Source organism: Cryptomeria japonica, chromosome 11, assembly GCF_030272615.1.
Source record: "Cryptomeria japonica chromosome 11, Sugi_1.0, whole genome shotgun sequence".
In the NCBI taxonomy this organism is placed as follows: Eukaryota; Viridiplantae; Streptophyta; class Pinopsida; order Cupressales; family Cupressaceae; genus Cryptomeria; species Cryptomeria japonica.
Window position 1 is genome coordinate 7,142,811 of NC_081415.1, and position 18,316 is coordinate 7,161,126.

Genomic DNA, 18,316 nt, shown 5'->3' on the forward strand with positions numbered 1-18,316 from the left:
GAAATATCCATTTTAGTAGTTCACAAATAACTAGACTGATCATGTGTGTTACAAGACAATTTCATGCATCAAATCACATTCACATGGCACAAGATCAATCATATAGTTCATAGATTCAACTTTAAAAAAAATTGTGATTGTTTAGAACCAAAGACAAGAAGTAGACGAAAAGAGTTAACCATATGAAAAATATTTAATATAACTACATAAACTCTTATAAGTGCATAAGTGCATAGACCAAGTAGCTGATTCAAATCTTAATCAGCTTTTATACATATACATAGATATATATTCTAACGTGAACTCATTTTCATCCTCTACACACTACAATTTTATTAGTAAAGATGTATATCTATTATAAAATGCGGATAAATGCTGTAATAGTGAAACTTTCAATACGTTTAATAAATATTACTTGGTTTATTAATCAGGATCTTCATTTATCACATGATGTCAAACAATTTGATGTAAGTTTACAGATTAAATTTAGAATAATACAAGAGCATTTTATACTTTTATTGGAAATGCAGCTAAAATCTCCCTTAAAACTCAAACTTAAAAGCTGGAAACTGCTGCTGGAATCGCCTTTAGAAGCTCATTTGATAGTAGTACAAGTAACCTGGACAAAAAAGTACAGTTATAGTTCATAAAGTACATTGAACGAGCGTTAATACACATCAATTATATATAGAGCACAACATTTACATCAAAACTTGAAGAGTATTTTTCTTCAAACCAAGCATTCTTGAATCTTAAAATAAAAACAGACATTTACGTCGTTGAAATGGGAGAATAAACAACTCTTCTACTTCTGGTTAGACAATAGAAAGAATGAATGTATATTTTGTTTGGAATATTTAATTTCTCCCATTTCACATCAGGAAAATGGTATGCGCAGGTTTTGGTATAATCTTAAAAATAAGATTTCAAAATATAGATTTTGCATGTTAAGTATGAATTTACATAGGAAGTTTTCAAGTTGTTAGAATTCGTTGATTGTGTTAAAAGTTTTCTATTTTTGAGACAATTATAATGTATTTTTTATTTCTGATAAGTTGATCTTTGATCTTTGATCATGTGATAAAAAAATTCGTACAATTCAATAACTCTAATTTTTCATATTCTATCCATAGGTGAACAATTGAGGATCATAAGATTCACCTACAATATGCAACCTCAAAGATCATAACACATTGTTTATCTTTAAAATATACAACCAGAAGCACCAGTCACCCATGATAGGCATCGAAGTTAAGAGCCATGATATCACTTCTCTGCTGTTTGTGTTTTAATGACCGACGCATCATAATAGTATGTTCATACATAGTGAAAGAAACTGATGGGAGACTCCAAACGGGAGTGACATGCACACTAATTGATTTTCATAAATTAGTAATCTGCAACAGTTTTTTTTCCTTAAAAAATAATGGTGATATAGAGATATCATCTCTTATTTACTACAACATATGAAGTGTAAATCTATATTAAATGTTTTCTTTTAGTTTAACTATAACAAATTCTAAATTAAAAGATATATTGTTATTCTTACAAATAATGCAAATGTAAAAGAGTCACCAATTGTTAATCTTCCCCTTTTACACGAGAAAATGAAAAATGTACTAAGAATAAAATCTATTTGAACTGTATGGGTGGAAACCACCACAGCGGATATTCTTGTTGGGGCTCTTATTTTGCCCACCTTCAGAACAGGGCATTTTGGATCTTGTTTAATAAAAAAATGTTGAGATTTACTTCTAAACAGCATCTAATGCACCTTTGGCGATTTAAGGCAAGAGTGGATCTAATTAAGGAACGATATTATTAGGAATAGGTGATGTATTTAGGGTTTGTTCTTTAGCAAAGGACATTTTATGAGAACAATTGTGTAAGTGCTATGGGGAATAGATTACCTGTAGAAGAGTGAGGAAATCTAAAGCAATTGTATTGTCTTTTCTAAGGACTCTCCTACAATAATTCTATTTTAGTTTGTAAGATAAAAGTGAAAAAGAGTATCAGGCAGCGTGAAGTAACATAAGAGAGACTGTTAGGGTGTACTGCTGAACCATGAAGATTGTTGGATGATTCGTGAAGGAGCTGCTACAAAAGAAGCCAACATTCAAAAAGATCTATGATTTGTATTTTGAGCAGCCATATAAAACACCCCCAGAAAAGGAAAGCTGTGATTTGTGTTTGAACAGTCACATAAAACAAAAAGGCTACGATCTGCGTAGGAGGGGCACTGTCGAAGCATCAAAAGGAGCTTCTACTTGGAGTGTGCTTAAGCTGTGAAGCTGATACGTTTTCAAAGCTGTTTGGTGTTCCAGTTATTAAAGAAAAGCTGTTGCTGCTTTTTAAAAGCTGCGAATCTGGAAGCATCAAATTGTAAGATAAGATATGGCCACATCTGTGGTAGAGGATCCTATGAGGATCTTAGAATGATTTGATAGTACTGGATTCAATCTCTGCAAGATGAAGCTGTAAATGCTTTTTCTTCATAAGGATATGCTCAAAATAGTTGAAGGATGAGACTAAGCCTAGATCCCGGATGCAGATTTATCACTAAGTGGGAGACAAAGGAAGGTAGGGCTTATTCTTGTAAACTCAAGTTTAAGTGATGATGTGATTTTGCATGTGAGTGAGTAAAAATAACAGAAGAGGTTGGTAACACTTAGTGAAGTTCTATGGATCGAACGATGTAAGAACAAACAGAGAAGGTTTTGCAATTAAAATGCAAGAATCTTAGAAGATACTAAACCACACAAACTAGTTTGACTCTCTCAAATTAACTAGCAGCATGTTGGTAGGTAATCCCATAAATAGACATTGTTATGATGCTTCATGGTGAAGGAAACAGGGAGAGATGAAAAACAAAAGCAAACATTTTATATTAAATATCAAACATTACAATGAGCTGCTGCTCATAGATTTGATCACCATTACAATCACAGACTAGTACTCTCTAACATCTTAGATACTAACAACTGCATACATACTTCACTCTTTAATTCTAACAGCTCTACGAAGCTGGACTCCCAGAAGAGAGTGCAGAACAAATACATACGATACAATATATAGAGAACTGAGCAGCTACGAAGAAGTAGTACGTAACATAAAATAATATTTCAGAATACCCATGAAGTGAGGGAGCTCAACAAATGGGACTGTGAACAATTTAAGTAGTTAATGTGCAGTCCATTCGAATCTATGCAGAGATTTGATTTTGATGCATATATTTAATAATGATGTAGATTGAGTGCTGATGTAGAGGATTCGGAGGTGACAGGTTCGCATCTGGTAGTTTGGATTACAATCTCCAACACATGGGAGTTTGCCAGCACCATATTCCAGATTGGTAGTACCTCTAACTAATTTGGACATTCAACAAGTAGTTCAAGAAAAAATCAAAGGAAGCCTTCAGGTTTGAATGATGAGCTTGATACAGCTCTATTTTCAACAGGATAAGTTAAAGAAGAAGAGTGAAAACAGACCATAGCCCTCATAGCACAATTCTTCAAAGAAGAGTAAAAATAGAGAGGATAAAAGGAAGGAGAAGTGCTTTCATTATGGAACACCAGGAAATTTTAAGAAATAATACATCAAATGGTTGGTGGGAATAGTTTAGGTAAAGATAAGGAAGGAATCTGAAGCTGATATGGCTTCAACCAATGACCAAGAAAATTTGTATACAATTACTACATCTCCAAATATAGTGCTTAAAGTGCAAGTATGTAGACTCGAGCAATTCATCATATTCTTCTTACATAGAAAAGCAGTAGGGAAAGAGCATCAATGGATAACATAGTTCCAATAACCGTCACCTTATTGTCATGTTGAGCCCCCAATAGCCATCATAGTGAAAACAGCATTAATAAAAAAAATTTGTACCAATAGCTGATCATTTTTTGTAATTAATTGGTCCATTTGTGCACAACTATTGGAACATTTGTCCCATTTGTATACCGCTATTGGAACACTTGTGCACCACTATTGGGACATTTGTCAACAAGTACTAGCAATTTTGAGTTGACGGTTACTAGAACATCTTTAGTTAGGTATCAGGGACACTTTGAAATGTGTACTTTTTGACCTTTATGCGCATAACTGATTCCACAACATTCATCATTACTACACAAAAGCTAGATCAATAGCTATAAACAGTTAAGTCGCATATGAAGACAACTTAAAAAAAATATCAAAATCCGATGTACCGTTTAGGATCTGTGGGTGCGCGAAGTTAGCTATGACGGCTACTGGTGCTCTTCCCCTAGGAGAGAGGAACCAGTAGGTGAGAGGGGTACCAATACATGTTATAGTACATAGACACTTTTAGACCAATAGTGGTTTTCTTAAAAATGTCATGTCAATGCTTATCCCCAAAAAAGAACCTCTAAAATTAAAAAAAAAGGGCAATGATGTGATGCCACATCAGCGCACAAGTAAACATGACTTAGTGCACACCTATGGATCTTACGACAATTTGGGACCATTTTGGACACCTTCAGAAATATGCATGCTGATGTGGCATCAAATTTGACCATATAGACTTGAAATTTTGTTTTTGAGTAGGAGACTTGACAAGTAAGCTACTCTGTAAAATTCAATTTTTTTTGAAAAGTTCACATATGATTTTCAGAAGTGTGAAGTTAAGGTGCACACGATCTGACTCCTCTCTCCTATTCTTCTTACATAGAAAAACAACTTATATGTACATAAATATCCTACTCATCCCTGAAATTATTGTAGAGTTATCACACGTATACAGCCCTAAAATCTAAACTTGAAGCAGTATTACAAACTTCTGGAGACGTCACAGTGGACAACAATCGTTGAACAACTAAATTTCTGTGTTTTTTTTGGGCAAACTACCCTTTCAAAAACTAAAAATCACTTTGAAATTGTGGTATTAACTATATATACAAGAAATATAAGAGTGATAAGCTTTCTTGAAACTTACCTGAAATTGTCTACCACTCTGAAAATTCAATTGGATGAGGATGACGAAGAGCGTGACAATGTAAGGGCAACCACTTGACGAAAATCATGGCGTTTGGTCTCGAAATAGTGAATACCGTATGCTTTTGGCCAATAGGTTAACCAGATGGAAGCTCTTACAATCCATTTCAATGTTTGTCCCTCGAAATTCCTGTAGATCTTCCATGTTATGGGCTTTCCATAATCGTCCCTGGCAAAGACTACTCCTCCTTCCTCAGTGAAAGCTTTATCAAAGGAACTCACAGATTTGCCGCTGAAAATTGAAATTCTTGGAGGTTCAGTCTTAAATACTGGCTTCCCAGTGGTTGAATCATATAAAGTCCAGTCTAACTTTGCATTGGTATTATTGAAGACAGAGTGCTGGAAGTTCCATTTCTTGATCCTCTCTGTGGATGTAGTTGATTTGGAAGCCTTGACACCCACCATATCAGTTTGGACTGCGGCCTCGCGGGCGTACCCCTTACCAATGTCTGTGATAGGGTTGGACGATGAGACACTCAAGGAAACACCCTGGACGCTAAATCCATTCTCAGGGCCAATTGTCAAACAGATCTTGGCCGGGAAGTGTCGTTCTTTTGGTAAACCACGTATACTTTTATCTGAAATTCCTTCCAAAGAAAGCACGTCGCACCTGACGTTATCCAGATGCAAGGACACTTTAATGCAATCGGAGCAGACATTGACAACTGGTTCGAATTGAAGAGCGCATTGCAGCTGGTGGTTATTCAAACCCCAACGTAGACGATCTCGATCTACATCGGCCCATTTTAGATGTGCTTTTTTCCTGAAGCCCGAATATGTTTCTTCCGTCTTCAAGGAGGAGAGTGGAGAGTAGGACGTAATTATCCACGATCCCTCAGTGCTTGAGTTGTATGAAATTCTTGACACCCTCTCAAAAATCCATTGCATCCACAATCGCTGATTGCTTGACTCCCTCTTAAAAATACTTTGCGTCCATGAACGATGGAACTTAGAGGATGAGAAGCTAAACAAAAATAAAGTGGAAGCCAAAAAACCCATGAAACGGTGTGTTCCCTCCAAGCCCATGAGTATCAGAGTATTTTGTTGTGTTTGTGCCAAAATTTCGAGCACAAGTTCATCGTCCATGGGATTTGGGAAAAAGGTACATCCAGCACAGATTGGAGAGTTAAATACAAGCCTGTACTTTTTGGGTTCAATTATGCGTGGCTCTAACTTCAATTCCCGGAACATGTCCAAGAATCTTGAGAAAGCTTCAGTACAGATAACTTTTGAGGAGCGAAGTATGAATGGATCAATAAACATCCATAACAGCACTGGAAGCAAATTGTTTTGCATTGATTCTTCACTACAATTCCCCATATCATATCTCCCAATCTCATATTTCCCTAAGAAATCGTTACCCTCAAGGAATTTGAAAGTGAGAGACATTTTTTCTTCGTAAGGCTTGGCGCAAAGTGATACTGAATATTTACCATCATAAAAAAAGGTAAGCTCGTTCGATTCAATCCCTCGTCCCTTCCATCCACTTGCACGACATATCCACTCGTAAACATCTGGAAACTCCATGACTAGCACTGAATATTGAACAGAAAAGCCTTAACACTTCAAACGGCAGGGTTTGGGTACTACCTTATAGGCGGCACGGCACGTAAAGTGTCTGATTGGCTTTCCACATTTTCTCGTTACAGTAGGTAAGGAGGGCACTTCCCCTTTGATTTTCCTTAGTTTTATTGACCGAAAACTGGCGGCTGGTGGACGTCAAAAATATTATAATTGTCTATTTTTCTTACTTGTATTGACCGAAGACTAGTGGTGGAATTCAAAAAATATTATAATTTTCTATTTTTTAAGAAGAGAGCTTTGGTTTTATAACACTTCAATAATTATGATATTGTTATAATTTTCAAGTCAAATTCATTGATTTATGTTTCATGAATGGTTCACAAGAATCCATTTCTCATGAGAATGAATGGTTCACAAAAGTGAAACATTAGACCTTAAAGTAGTCCATCCCAATACTACTGCATTTCATCTATAGACATAGCCCTTACATCTTACTTTTCATCATGTACCCTCCATTTCATCTTGACAGCTGATTTTAGTATAATTTTTTTCAATAAAAAAATCATTGAAAAGTTAAGAACACTCATCATCATATTACATTTTTTTTTTTTTTAATGTGATGTACCGTACAGTTCTTCTTCTTTAATATATTATATTGTTTTAGAGTTGCAATTCTGTACGGATATTGGACTTTTCTTTCAGCATTTCCGATGTATAACTATTTTGTTGGTTATCATTTAGCTTCTCTGATACAATCTCTAAAAAAATTGGGTTTTACAAACTAAAAGTAAAAACTACTAAAGTGTAGATTTATAGAGCACTCAAAAGAAGCAACAAGGCTCTATTTTAAGAAGCATTCCACCTCCTTTGAATCCTTTTTGTCCTACATGTCTCGCAACTGATGTTGTTGTGAAAATCAATTCTTAAGTACTTGTATTCTTCCACTATCTCCAAAGAATTTTTTCCGAAAATAAAATTAACCCAAACTAGTTTTTTCTGCTTCAAACAAACAAATCATGATTTTGGTTTTGCTGATGTTTACCTACATCCTAACCTCTTAACAAAATTATTACAGTGGCCCTTTCCTTTTCGGTTTCTGAGGGCAAACTATGGCTGACGGAACTCACAATATTCTGCTCAAATGTTAGTCTTCAATCTTCGTTTTTCCTTTATTAACGATAGAGAAGTTTAATCTGCAGATATTGTTTAAAGGGGTTTAACTCGGACCTGACAAAAGATAAAATTAGTATAGTGGCCCTTTCCTTTCGGTTTGTAAAAAAGTTTAATGTGCAAACTCTGGTTGAGGAACTTACATCATACTCTTTACAGGGAAAACAGTATATGTACATATGTCCTACTCATCTCTGAAATTATTGTGGAGTTATCACACGTATACAGCCCTAAAATGTAACCCCCCAGCAGTTGTATAAACTCATGCAGACCTTTAGTGGACAACAATCCTTGGACAACCAATAATTTCTTTATTTATTTTTTTCTTCGGGGGTGGGGAAACGATTAACATTAACAGTTGCATGCTCATGTTACCCTTTAATAAACAAAATTAACTTTCAAAATGAGATATTAACTGTATATACAAGGCATAGAAGAGTGATGAAATTTTACCTGAAATTCACCACCACTCTGAAAATTCAACCGGATGTGAATCAAGAAGAAGACTGTTGCAACGTAAGATCAACTTCTTGACAGAAATGATGGCATCTAGTCTCGAAATAGCGAATGCCGTCTGCATTTGGCCAATAGGTTAACCAGATGCAAGCTTGCACCTTCCATTTCAAGGTTTGTCCCTCCAACTTCCTATAGAGCTGCCAAGTTATGGGCTTTGGATAATCGTCCCTGGTAAAGACCACTATTCCTCGCTCAGTGGAAGCTTTGTAAATGGACTTCACTGCTTTTCTGGTCCAAGGTGAAATTTTTGGAGGTTCACTCTCAATCACTGGGTTTTTGGTGATGGGATCATACCGAATCCAGTCTATCGTTGCCTGAGTATTGTTGACGACCGAGTGATTGAAGTACCATCTGTTAATCCTCTCTGTGAATGTAGTTGAATTGGAAACCTTGTAACCAATCATATCAGTTTGGATTGTTGCCTCGCTGGTGCTCCCGTTTCCAATGTCTGTAAAGGGGTTAGCCGATGACGCAGACAGAGAAACAGATCGGACGGCAGATCCCTTCTCAGGGCCAATTATCAAACAGATCTTAGCGGGAAAGTGTCGTTCATTTGGTAAACGACGTATACTCTTACTATCTGAAATGATGTCCAAAGAATACACATTGCACCTGACATTATCCATATGCAAGGAAACTTCAATGCAATCAGAACACAACTTGACTTTGGGTTCGAACTGAAGAACGCATTGCAGCTGGTTATTATTCAAACCCCAACGTAGACTTTCTCGTTCTCCGTCGGCCCATTGTAGATGTGCTTGTTCCCTGAAGCCCAAATACCTTTCTGTCGTCTTCAAGGAAGAGAGCGGACAATAGGACATCATCATCCACGATCTTTCATTGCTTGAGTTGTATGAAATTCTTGACACCCTTTCAAAAATTAATTGCATATACGATTCCTGAAAGCTTGAATCCCTCTTAAAAATCCTTCGCGCCCATGAAAGACTTAAGTTGGAGGATAGATAGCTAAACAAAAATAAGGTGGAACCCAAAATGCCCATGAAACGATGTGTTCCCTCCAGGTCCATGAGTATCAGAGTATTTTGTTGTGTTTGTGCCAGAATTTCGAACACAAGTTCATCTTCCATCTCATTTGTGAAAAAAGTACACCCAGCAGAGATCAGAGAGTTAAATACTAGCCTGAATTTTGTGGGTTTAATTATGCCTGCCTCTAACTTCAATTCCTGGAACATGCCCAAGAATCCTGAGAAGGCGGCTTCACAGATAACTTTTGAGGAACGAAGTATGAATGGATCGATAAACAGCCATAACAGCACTGGAAGCAAATTCTTTTGCATTGATTCTTCACTACAATTCCCAATATTATATCTCCCAATCTCATATTTTGCTTTAGGAGTATTACTCTCCAAGAAATTGAAAGTGAGAGACATTTTTCCTTCATCAGGCTTGGCGTGAAGCAATACAGAATATTTACAGTCCGCAAAAACACTAAGCACGTTCGATTCAATCCCTTGCCCCTTCCATCGACATGCACGACATATCCAGTCGTAAACATCGGTAAACTCCATTAGTACAGACTAGACTAGCACTGCGAATATTGAATAGCAAAAGATTACAATCTCAAATGGCAGGGTTTAGCTACTGTATCATAAGCGGCACGGCACCCAGTGTTTGGTAGGTAAGGAGACCAATTCCTCCTTGATTTTTCTTACTTTTATTGACCGAAGACTAGGGCACTGGCTATGCAGGGGAAAATTTGCACCGCACGGCCAGCGCCTTCCTCTATGCATTGCACGACCTGTCAGCAGTCTGCAGCGCCTTTAAACGGAAAACGCCCACTTGCACCCGCCGGAACTTCGAACCGTTCTGGCCGTTGAATTTTGTTTATAATGTTTGATTTTATATTTTAATTTATTTTTAATAATAAGTTGTGTTTAAATTTTTTTTATTTTTTTATTTTTAATATAAATAGGAAGTTTTTAATAAGCATAATTATTTTTGAATTTATGTATTTAAATTTTTAAATAATAAATTATATTTTTTATTTTCTTTAAATAGCTTTATTTATTTTACTAATTATTATTTTATTAATATTGAAATTAATATAATAGTATTACATAAATATAATTTAAATAATATATTAATTGACATCATTCTTTAAATCAATGAAAATTTCAAATTAATAGTGTTTATAGATAAGATTTAAATGTATCTTTAATAATGTAAACACATATTTTTTAATCCAAAAATATCCATAAAAATAATTTCTGATGATTTTCTTGCTACCTTAGAGAGAATCATCTAACTTGTATGTGTATTATGATGGAGAGGTTGCAACATATTTGAAAGCATTGGTTGAAAAGTAAAATATTTTCATACTTAACATAATAACAAGCTCATTACTTTATTTGATTATGTGGTAAAATGATAATAATTGAAAAGGCTATTTTTGTTTTACACTAAAAAGAATATTGTTATTCATATAATTTGACGTCATTTTTTGAGATGTTAATTTTTACATTTCTTGTTATTTTAAATATGATGTATCCATATGAAACACAATAGATCAAATGTTGGATGGGAAGTGAGAGACAACATAAACATACCACATGACGATGAAGAGATATAATATACAAATGAAAACTTAAAGCATCATAGAGCTACCACCATGATTGGAAATCAAATCCATTGCAAATGCACATATCATTCATATTAGTTACAATCACAATATATGAAAGCTCACACCACCAAATTTATTGTCAAATGTAAGCATAGGAGATATCATTGCAACGCCATTTTATGTACATAATAAGAAATGTGACCATTGCGGTCTTAAGAAAGTCACCCAATTTTTAAAATATACAGTAGTAGTCTAACTCAAAAGTACAATATATAAATGATGTTTTCATCTTAATTCCACAATCCACTCCCTTGAAGATCTACTTTTAAAATATAGTTAAAGTACTGCAAAATTAATACATTTTTTATAATACACTACATGATAACCAAAAAAATGTTGATCATGATTATCTATATAAATATCATAAAAAACTGCAAAATAAATCGAATTAATTATAAAATTAATTTTCAAATTAAAGACTCAAGTTCATTTCATACTTACCATTTCCACTTTGCAGTGTGTCCATTATTGTTATTATTTGATTAAGATCAACAGAAAATTGTTGCATTTTTTTTAATGCTTTGTTGACCATCTAAAGCTGCAATTGTTGGATGATTGACAAAACCGGTCGATCCAAAGAACCATTATATGTGCTAAGATTTGTCATTGATGTCTAACACTTACCGATGAAGACACTAACCGGTGAAGTGGTATCTGTAGAGTGGTGTTTTTCAGTAAGCAAAGGTGATGACTTACAAACACATGGAAACAACATTGGTAACAAATGACCAAAGGTTCAATCAGCTCAAGGAAAGATAGACTAAGCCAACCGGTCTATCATTCAAGAAGATCGGTCACTCTGATGATGATGAAGTCATAAAAGGTGACTCAGGCAAGAAAACTTGAGGTTGTATTTACACAAAGTGTCAAGTTATCTTAAAGAATCCTTATTGTCTATGTTACAGTTAGGAGCTATCATCTTCAAAATTGGGATTGTGTCATCTATAGCTTTATAAGCTTGTGAACTACAATCTGTTATCTTTTTGATGGAGTCCAAAAGTAATTCAGTTACATTTGTTGATTTGTAACCTGTTGAGGAGGAACCAACATTCTGAATTCCGCCGATGGAGGAAGTAACCAAGCTTGCAGTGACCTCTGGTAGGTCAGTCTATGTTTCCATTTCTTTAAGCAATGGTTTTTGATCTTCTCCTGTTGCCGGTGGCATTGTTACCATGTGAATTTGTTCCTATTCCAGAGCCTGTTGCTTTGCTTGTCTCTCTATTTGTTGCTCTGTTTCAGTCTCAGTCTGAGTCTCTACCTATTGCTCTATGTTATCAACTTCAACTTTTCTTGTAGTATTGTCAATTCTATCAATTGTTGGTGGCTCACTAGCCATATTTGTCTTGCCGGTTGTATCTTTGTCTATCACAATGTTGACTTTTTGTTTATCAACATCAACTGTGTATAGTACCTTAGGATTAGGATTTGTATCCTCTATGTCCATACTCTCATCTATTGGTTGATCTTCAGTAGTTGTTACTGGTGATGTAATTTGAGGCAGTGGGGATAAGTTATCTTTTACTTTGATGCTCAGAGGTCCACCAACCTTTCCTTTTCCTTTGTCTCTCTCCTTCTGCTATACCTTTATTGGTTTGGGGTTCCTGTACTCTTCCTGTTTTTCTTTCTCAACAAGAAATATGTCCCATGCATTTTCTGTTTCCTCTATTACTTCTTTCACTCTTCCAACCATTAATGCAATATGTCGGTGTGCAGTAGAGAATACTGACCGGTTGGTTTCTGCAATTAAGTCTCTATGATGCTTTAAGTTTTCATTTGTATATTATATCTCTTCATCGTCATGTGGTATGTTTATGTTGTCTCTCACTTCCCATCCAACATTTGATCTATTGTGTTTCATATGGATACATCATATTTAAAATAACAAGAAATGTAAAAATTAACATCTCAAAAAATGACGTCAAATTATATGAATAACAATATTCTTTTTAGTGTAAAACAAAAATAGCTTTTTCAATTATTATCATTTTACCACATAATCAAATAAAGTAATGAGCTTGTTATTATGTTAAGTACGAAAATATTTTACTTTTCAACCAATGCTTTCAAATATGTTGCAACCTCTCCATCATAATACACATACAAGTTAGATGATTCTCTCTAAGGTAGCAAGAAAATCATCGGAAATTATTTTTATGGATATTTTTGGATTAAAAAATATGTGTTTACATTATTAAAGATACATTTAAATCTTATCTATAAACACTATTAATTTGAAATTTTCATTGATTTAAAGAATGATGTCAATTAATATATTATTTAAATTATATTTATGTAATACTATTATATTAATTTCAATATTAATAAAATAATAATTAGTAAAATAAATAAAGCTATTTAAAGAAAATAAAAAATATCCCCAAAAAAACTATCACAGACCGATTCAGACATTCTTGGCCAAAATATAACTAAACAAGAAATTATTAATGCTATCTCTTCTCTTAAGAAAGATAAAACTCCTGGTCCTGACGGGATCCCGGCTGAGTTTTATCAAGCAAATATTGGATGGATAAGCTCGGAGCTCCTTGACCTTTATATTGAAGCCTTTAATAAAGGTTCTTTGGGCAGTATTATCAACAGAGGTATTATCAAGCTCATCCCTAAAGAGGGAGACAAGACAAATATAAAAAATTGGAGACCAATTACCTTATTGAATGTTTCTTACAAAATACTTGCCAAAGTATTAGCTCGCAGATTGGAAAGCATATTGCCTAAATTTGTTGGATCCACTCAGACTGGATTCATTAAAGGTAGGTATATCTTGGAAAATCTCATAACCAGCTGGGAAGCAATGCATTGGGCTAAGTCTTCCAATCAGAATGCTGCTATATTTCTCTTAGACTTTGAGAAAGCATATGATAGAATTGAATGGAGTTTCATCGATGTTATGCTCAAGGCTTTTGGTTTCCCTATCATCTTCTGTAACTACATAAAGATCCTTCTGAAAGATGCTATGGCTCAAGTTGAAATTAATGGATCCCTATCTGATCCTTTTCCTCTGACCCGATCTATCAGGCAGGGATGTCCTCTTGCCCCTGCTCTCTTTGTTATAGCCTCAGAAGCCTTATCTTATATTCTTACTGACAATACTATATCCCCGGCTGTCAAAGGCATCACATTACCTAACAATGAAGAATTGAACATCTGCCAATTCGCTGATGATACTAGTTTATTTGTCAAAATGGATGATAATAACTTTAGTTATCTTACCAAAAAGCTGGACCTTTTCTGCAAGATTTCAGGTGCTAGGCTCTCGCAAGCCAAATGCATTTGTCTTGGCTGGAATGAGCAACCTCCGAGTTGGCTATTGAAATATGGATACCAATGGGGGGGGCCCAACTATATTGTCAAATATCTGGGTATCCCTTTTGCTGTTGATCCTTCTATTAAGGATATGTGGATTTGGGTTAAGACCAAAATTACCAAAAAACTTAATAACTGGTACAACCGTTCATTGTCTCTTGCTGGAAGACTTCAAGTATGTCAAAAAATACTATCTTCATACAACATATATTACGCTTCAGCTTGGATGTTTAACAACTACCAAATATTGGAAATCCAGAAGACCATAAGGAACTTCCTTTGGTCTGATGGTAAAGGAAACAAAAAGCATCACGCGGTTAAATGGGAATGGTGCTGCACTGATAAAAAATATGGAGGTCTTGGACTGAAAGACCTCAGGCTCCAGGGTATTGCACTTGCCACCAAATGGGTCTCTCACTGTGTGGAAGGTGATGTTCCCTGGAAAGTGCTTGTCAGAAACAACATTTTGAGGGGATACCCAAAAAAAGCTAAATCTTGGAAAAAATTACCATTTGCTGATATTTTATTTGGAAAATTACCAACATTTGTTCATGGTTATGCTGTCTTTAAAACCATATGGAAAGCTTGGGAGTCCTCGAGACACTGTATCTCTGATAACTCCTTCCACACGGACAGCCTTCTTCATGGTGAGAGATCCATATGGTGGAATCTGTACCATCAAGGAAAGCCTCTTGCCCTGACTCAAGGCTGCTCGGCTAAATTCTGGAATAAAGCAGGAATTTCCACATTCATTGATTTATTTGAAAATGACTGCCTAGTCAGTTGGGAAGAGTTAAAAAATAATTACAATCTTCCGGCAGCTCATAAAAAAACTTACTGCATGTTAACTAGAGCTTGCTCGAATATCCCTTCCAGATGTTTCATTGACTCACACAGATACAGCAATAGCAAGTGCACTGATGGTACCTTACTTTATAAAGTCAAAGCTAAAAATATATATAACTACTTGAATTATAACCCTGATATTATAAAACATGTGAATAACTTGTGGTATACTGATCTGGAGATGATGGATTGGAGTAAAATCTTTAATAGAATCTGGAAATCTCCTATTGATCCTAAGATCATATGTTTTAAATGGCTTCTGATGAATAACAGACTCCCCATAAACAGGTACTTGATGTCTAATGATCTCTGTTATATTTGTAATAAACCTGAATCTATTAGACACATATTCCTTGAATGTAAATTTGCAAAAAAGATTTGGGCCTTATGTGGAATTACTTACCCTAAATACATTGATGTATTTGAAATTGCTACTGGATATATACATGGTCTTAAAAATGATGCTAATATGTTATGGTTCATTATCTCCTCTAACATTCTTTGGCAGCTTTGGAAATGTAGAAACGAAGAAAGATTTCAAGGTGTGCATAGATCTCTTACTGAGTTGTACTTAAAACTCACTCTTCTTAAAATTTCTTCGCAGGTTTATATCACAATGATGTTCGAAAGAGAAAAACTTAGCAGATTCCTCAAAATGGGACACTCAACAATGTTCGTGTTTGAAATGAAGGACGGGTATGACTACCGTAGACACGTGATCAACATGGCACTCTTCAACAAAACAGTGAAAAAACTGCACAAGAAGATTACCAAAAATAAAAATGCGACTGATGATCAGATAAAAATGATTGCTCAGATACAAGCCAACAAAAGCATCGCTTGGATGGAAGGGCCTCTTGGATGGACTGCTTGGGTTGAGCAGTTTGAGGATTTACCTCATTAATTCCTTACAGTTTACCGATCCTATGTAAATTGTGTTTCCGTATGTAATATATTTTTTATACTCGGTCCTTTTTGGTTGTGACTCTCTCTCCGTGTGAGGCTTGCCTCCGGAGTTGGTGTCTTCTTGTGAACTCTTCGTACTGTTTCTTACCTTTTTTGACTAATCTATAATTAATATAAAAATAAAATAAAAAATATAATTTATTATTTAAAAATTTAAATACATAAATTCAAAAAAAATTATGCTTATTAAAAACTTCCTATTTATATTAAAAATAAAAAAATAAAAAAAATTTAAACACAACTTATTATTAAAAATAAATTAAAATATAAAATCAAACATTATAAACAAAATTCAACGGCGAGAACGGTTGGAAGTTCCGGCGGGTGCAAGTGGGCGTTTTCCGTTTAAAGGTGCTGCAGACTGCTGACAGGTCGTGCAATGCATCGAGGAAGGCGCTGGCCGTGCGGTGCAAATTTTCCCCTGCATAGCCAGTGCCGAAGACTAGGGGGCTTGTGGTGGACTAGTTCCACATACGTGGTGAAGGACTAGTTCCACATACGTGGTGAAAGTAAAAATCTAATATTTTTCTATTTTTCTAGAAGAGTGTGTATAACACTTTTGGCAATTTCTAGGAAGTCTTCAGTTTTCATAATTCTCAAGTCAACATTAATAATATAATATTTTTTTAATTGTTTTAGAAGAGTGTGTATTTATAACACTTTTGACAAGTCTTCAGCGTTCATAATTTTCAAGTCAACATTAATAATTTACTTGTCAAAATTAATAGTAATATTTATAAATAAAATAAATTTACAAAGAATACAAACAATGAATTAATAGATATAAGAACATTTTCCTTAATTACAATGTGAAACTAAAAATTATATTGGTCATAATTTACAAGTCAATAAAATTGAGAAACAATCATTATAATTTATTTAATATTTTACAAGTCAAATTGAATAGAAGCCATGCAATTCAATACCACATAGACTAACTAGCATTGAATCTTACGTAAGATGTGGTTTACTATCACATCATCTATCTCTTGCTCTGTAATTTCTAAGTGGTCAAGAGGGTTCTTCTCATTATTAAAGTTATTTGGAAAATGTTTCTTTAAGAATTCTAAAACCAATATTTAGGATAGAAATATAAGCAATTCAATAAACATAGACTAAGTAGCATTGAATCTTACGTAAGATGTAGTTTACTATCACATCATCTATCTCTTGCTCTGTAATTTCTAAGTGGTCAAGAGGGTTCTTCACATTATTAAAGTTATTTGGAAAATGTTTCTTTAAGAATTCTAAAACCAATATTTTTCCATAGACTAACTAGCATTGAATCTTACGTAAGATGTGGTTTACTATCACATCATCTATCTCTTGCTCTGTAATTTCTAAGTGGTCAAGAGGGTTCTTCTCATTATTAAAGTTATTTGGAAAATGTTTCTTTAAGAATTCTAAAACCAATATTTAGGATAGAAATATAAGCAATTCAATAAACATAGACTAACTACAATAATTTTTGAGTCAATTTAAAAATAATAATTTACAAGTCAAATTGAATAGCAAGCCTGTGCGGTTCAATATCACTTGTTTTCCATAGACTAAGTAACACTAAATTGTACATAGGATGTGGTTTACCATCACATCATCTATCTCCTGCTTTGTGATTTATGAGTGGCCAAGAGGGTGCTTCTCATTACTAATGTTCTTTGGAAAATGATTTTTAAGATTGCTAAAACCAATGTTTAGGATAGCAATATAAGCAATTTAATGAGCATATACTAACTATAAAATTGAATAGACCAACTAAAATAATTTCTAAGTCAATCTAAAAATAACAACTTACAAGTCAAATTGAATAGTAAGCCCATGTGATTCAATACTACCTGTTTTCTATAGACAAACTAGAACTGAATTGTAAGTATAGAATGTGGTTTACCATCACATCATCTATCTCTTTCTCCATAATTTCCTAGTGGCCAAGATGGTGGTTCTCATAATTAAAGTTCTTTGCAAAATGATTTTTTAAGATTGCTTTAAAACTAATGTTTAGGATAGAAATATAATCAATTCAATGAACATCTTAATTTTGTCTTATGAATGCTAGTAACTTTCTAAAGTTGACAAATTTAAGATGACTTTATTACATTTGTTTGATGAGAAGGAACTCTAGACACAAATTGTCCTTACATACTCTCTTTTTTTATCGATCTATTTTGAATAAGAGAAAAAATATTTATATTATACTAGCACTTGCACCCATATGAGGTTGAAAGGATTTGTTGATAGGAAATTAAAGGTGAAATTTAATTGGAGATTTTCTATGGAAACAAAGTTAAAGAAAATTATTTTTGTTACTTGTTGAAAGAA

At 34.3% G+C, this 18,316-nt stretch overlaps 2 protein-coding genes across 3 annotated transcripts; one reads left to right on the forward strand and one right to left on the reverse strand.

Annotated features, from left to right (window-relative positions):
• Positions 1-396: 396 nt before the first annotated feature.
• Positions 397-9,813, reverse strand: LOC131050736 (uncharacterized). 2 transcript variants are annotated; one of them, XM_057984987.2, is made up of 2 exons: positions 8,161-9,813; positions 397-619 (listed from the first exon to the last, which is right to left on the reverse strand). In XM_057984987.2, exon 1 carries the CDS (start codon positions 9,750-9,752, stop codon positions 8,202-8,204), a length of 1,551 nt encoding a protein of 516 aa, XP_057840970.2. In that variant the 5' UTR covers positions 9,753-9,813; the 3' UTR covers positions 397-619; positions 8,161-8,201. The 2 variants fall into 2 exon arrangements, with proteins under 2 accessions (XP_057840970.2, XP_059070213.1); XM_059214230.1 differs by lacking the exon at positions 8,161-9,813 and adding an exon at positions 4,955-6,671.
• Positions 9,814-13,673: 3,860 nt separating this feature from the next.
• Positions 13,674-15,935, forward strand: LOC131859839 (uncharacterized). Its single transcript, XM_059214004.1, has one exon. The coding sequence runs from the start codon at positions 13,674-13,676 to the stop codon at positions 15,933-15,935; it is 2,262 nt and encodes a 753-aa protein (XP_059069987.1).
• Positions 15,936-18,316: the final 2,381 nt, after the last annotated feature.

Coding starts and splice junctions, on each gene's coding strand:
- LOC131050736 (XM_059214230.1), bottom strand. CDS start 6,540: ATGGAGTTTCCAGATGTTTACGAGTGGATATGTCGTGCAAGTGGATGG.
- LOC131859839 (XM_059214004.1), top strand. CDS start 13,674: ATGCATTGGGCTAAGTCTTCCAATCAGAATGCTGCTATATTTCTCTTA.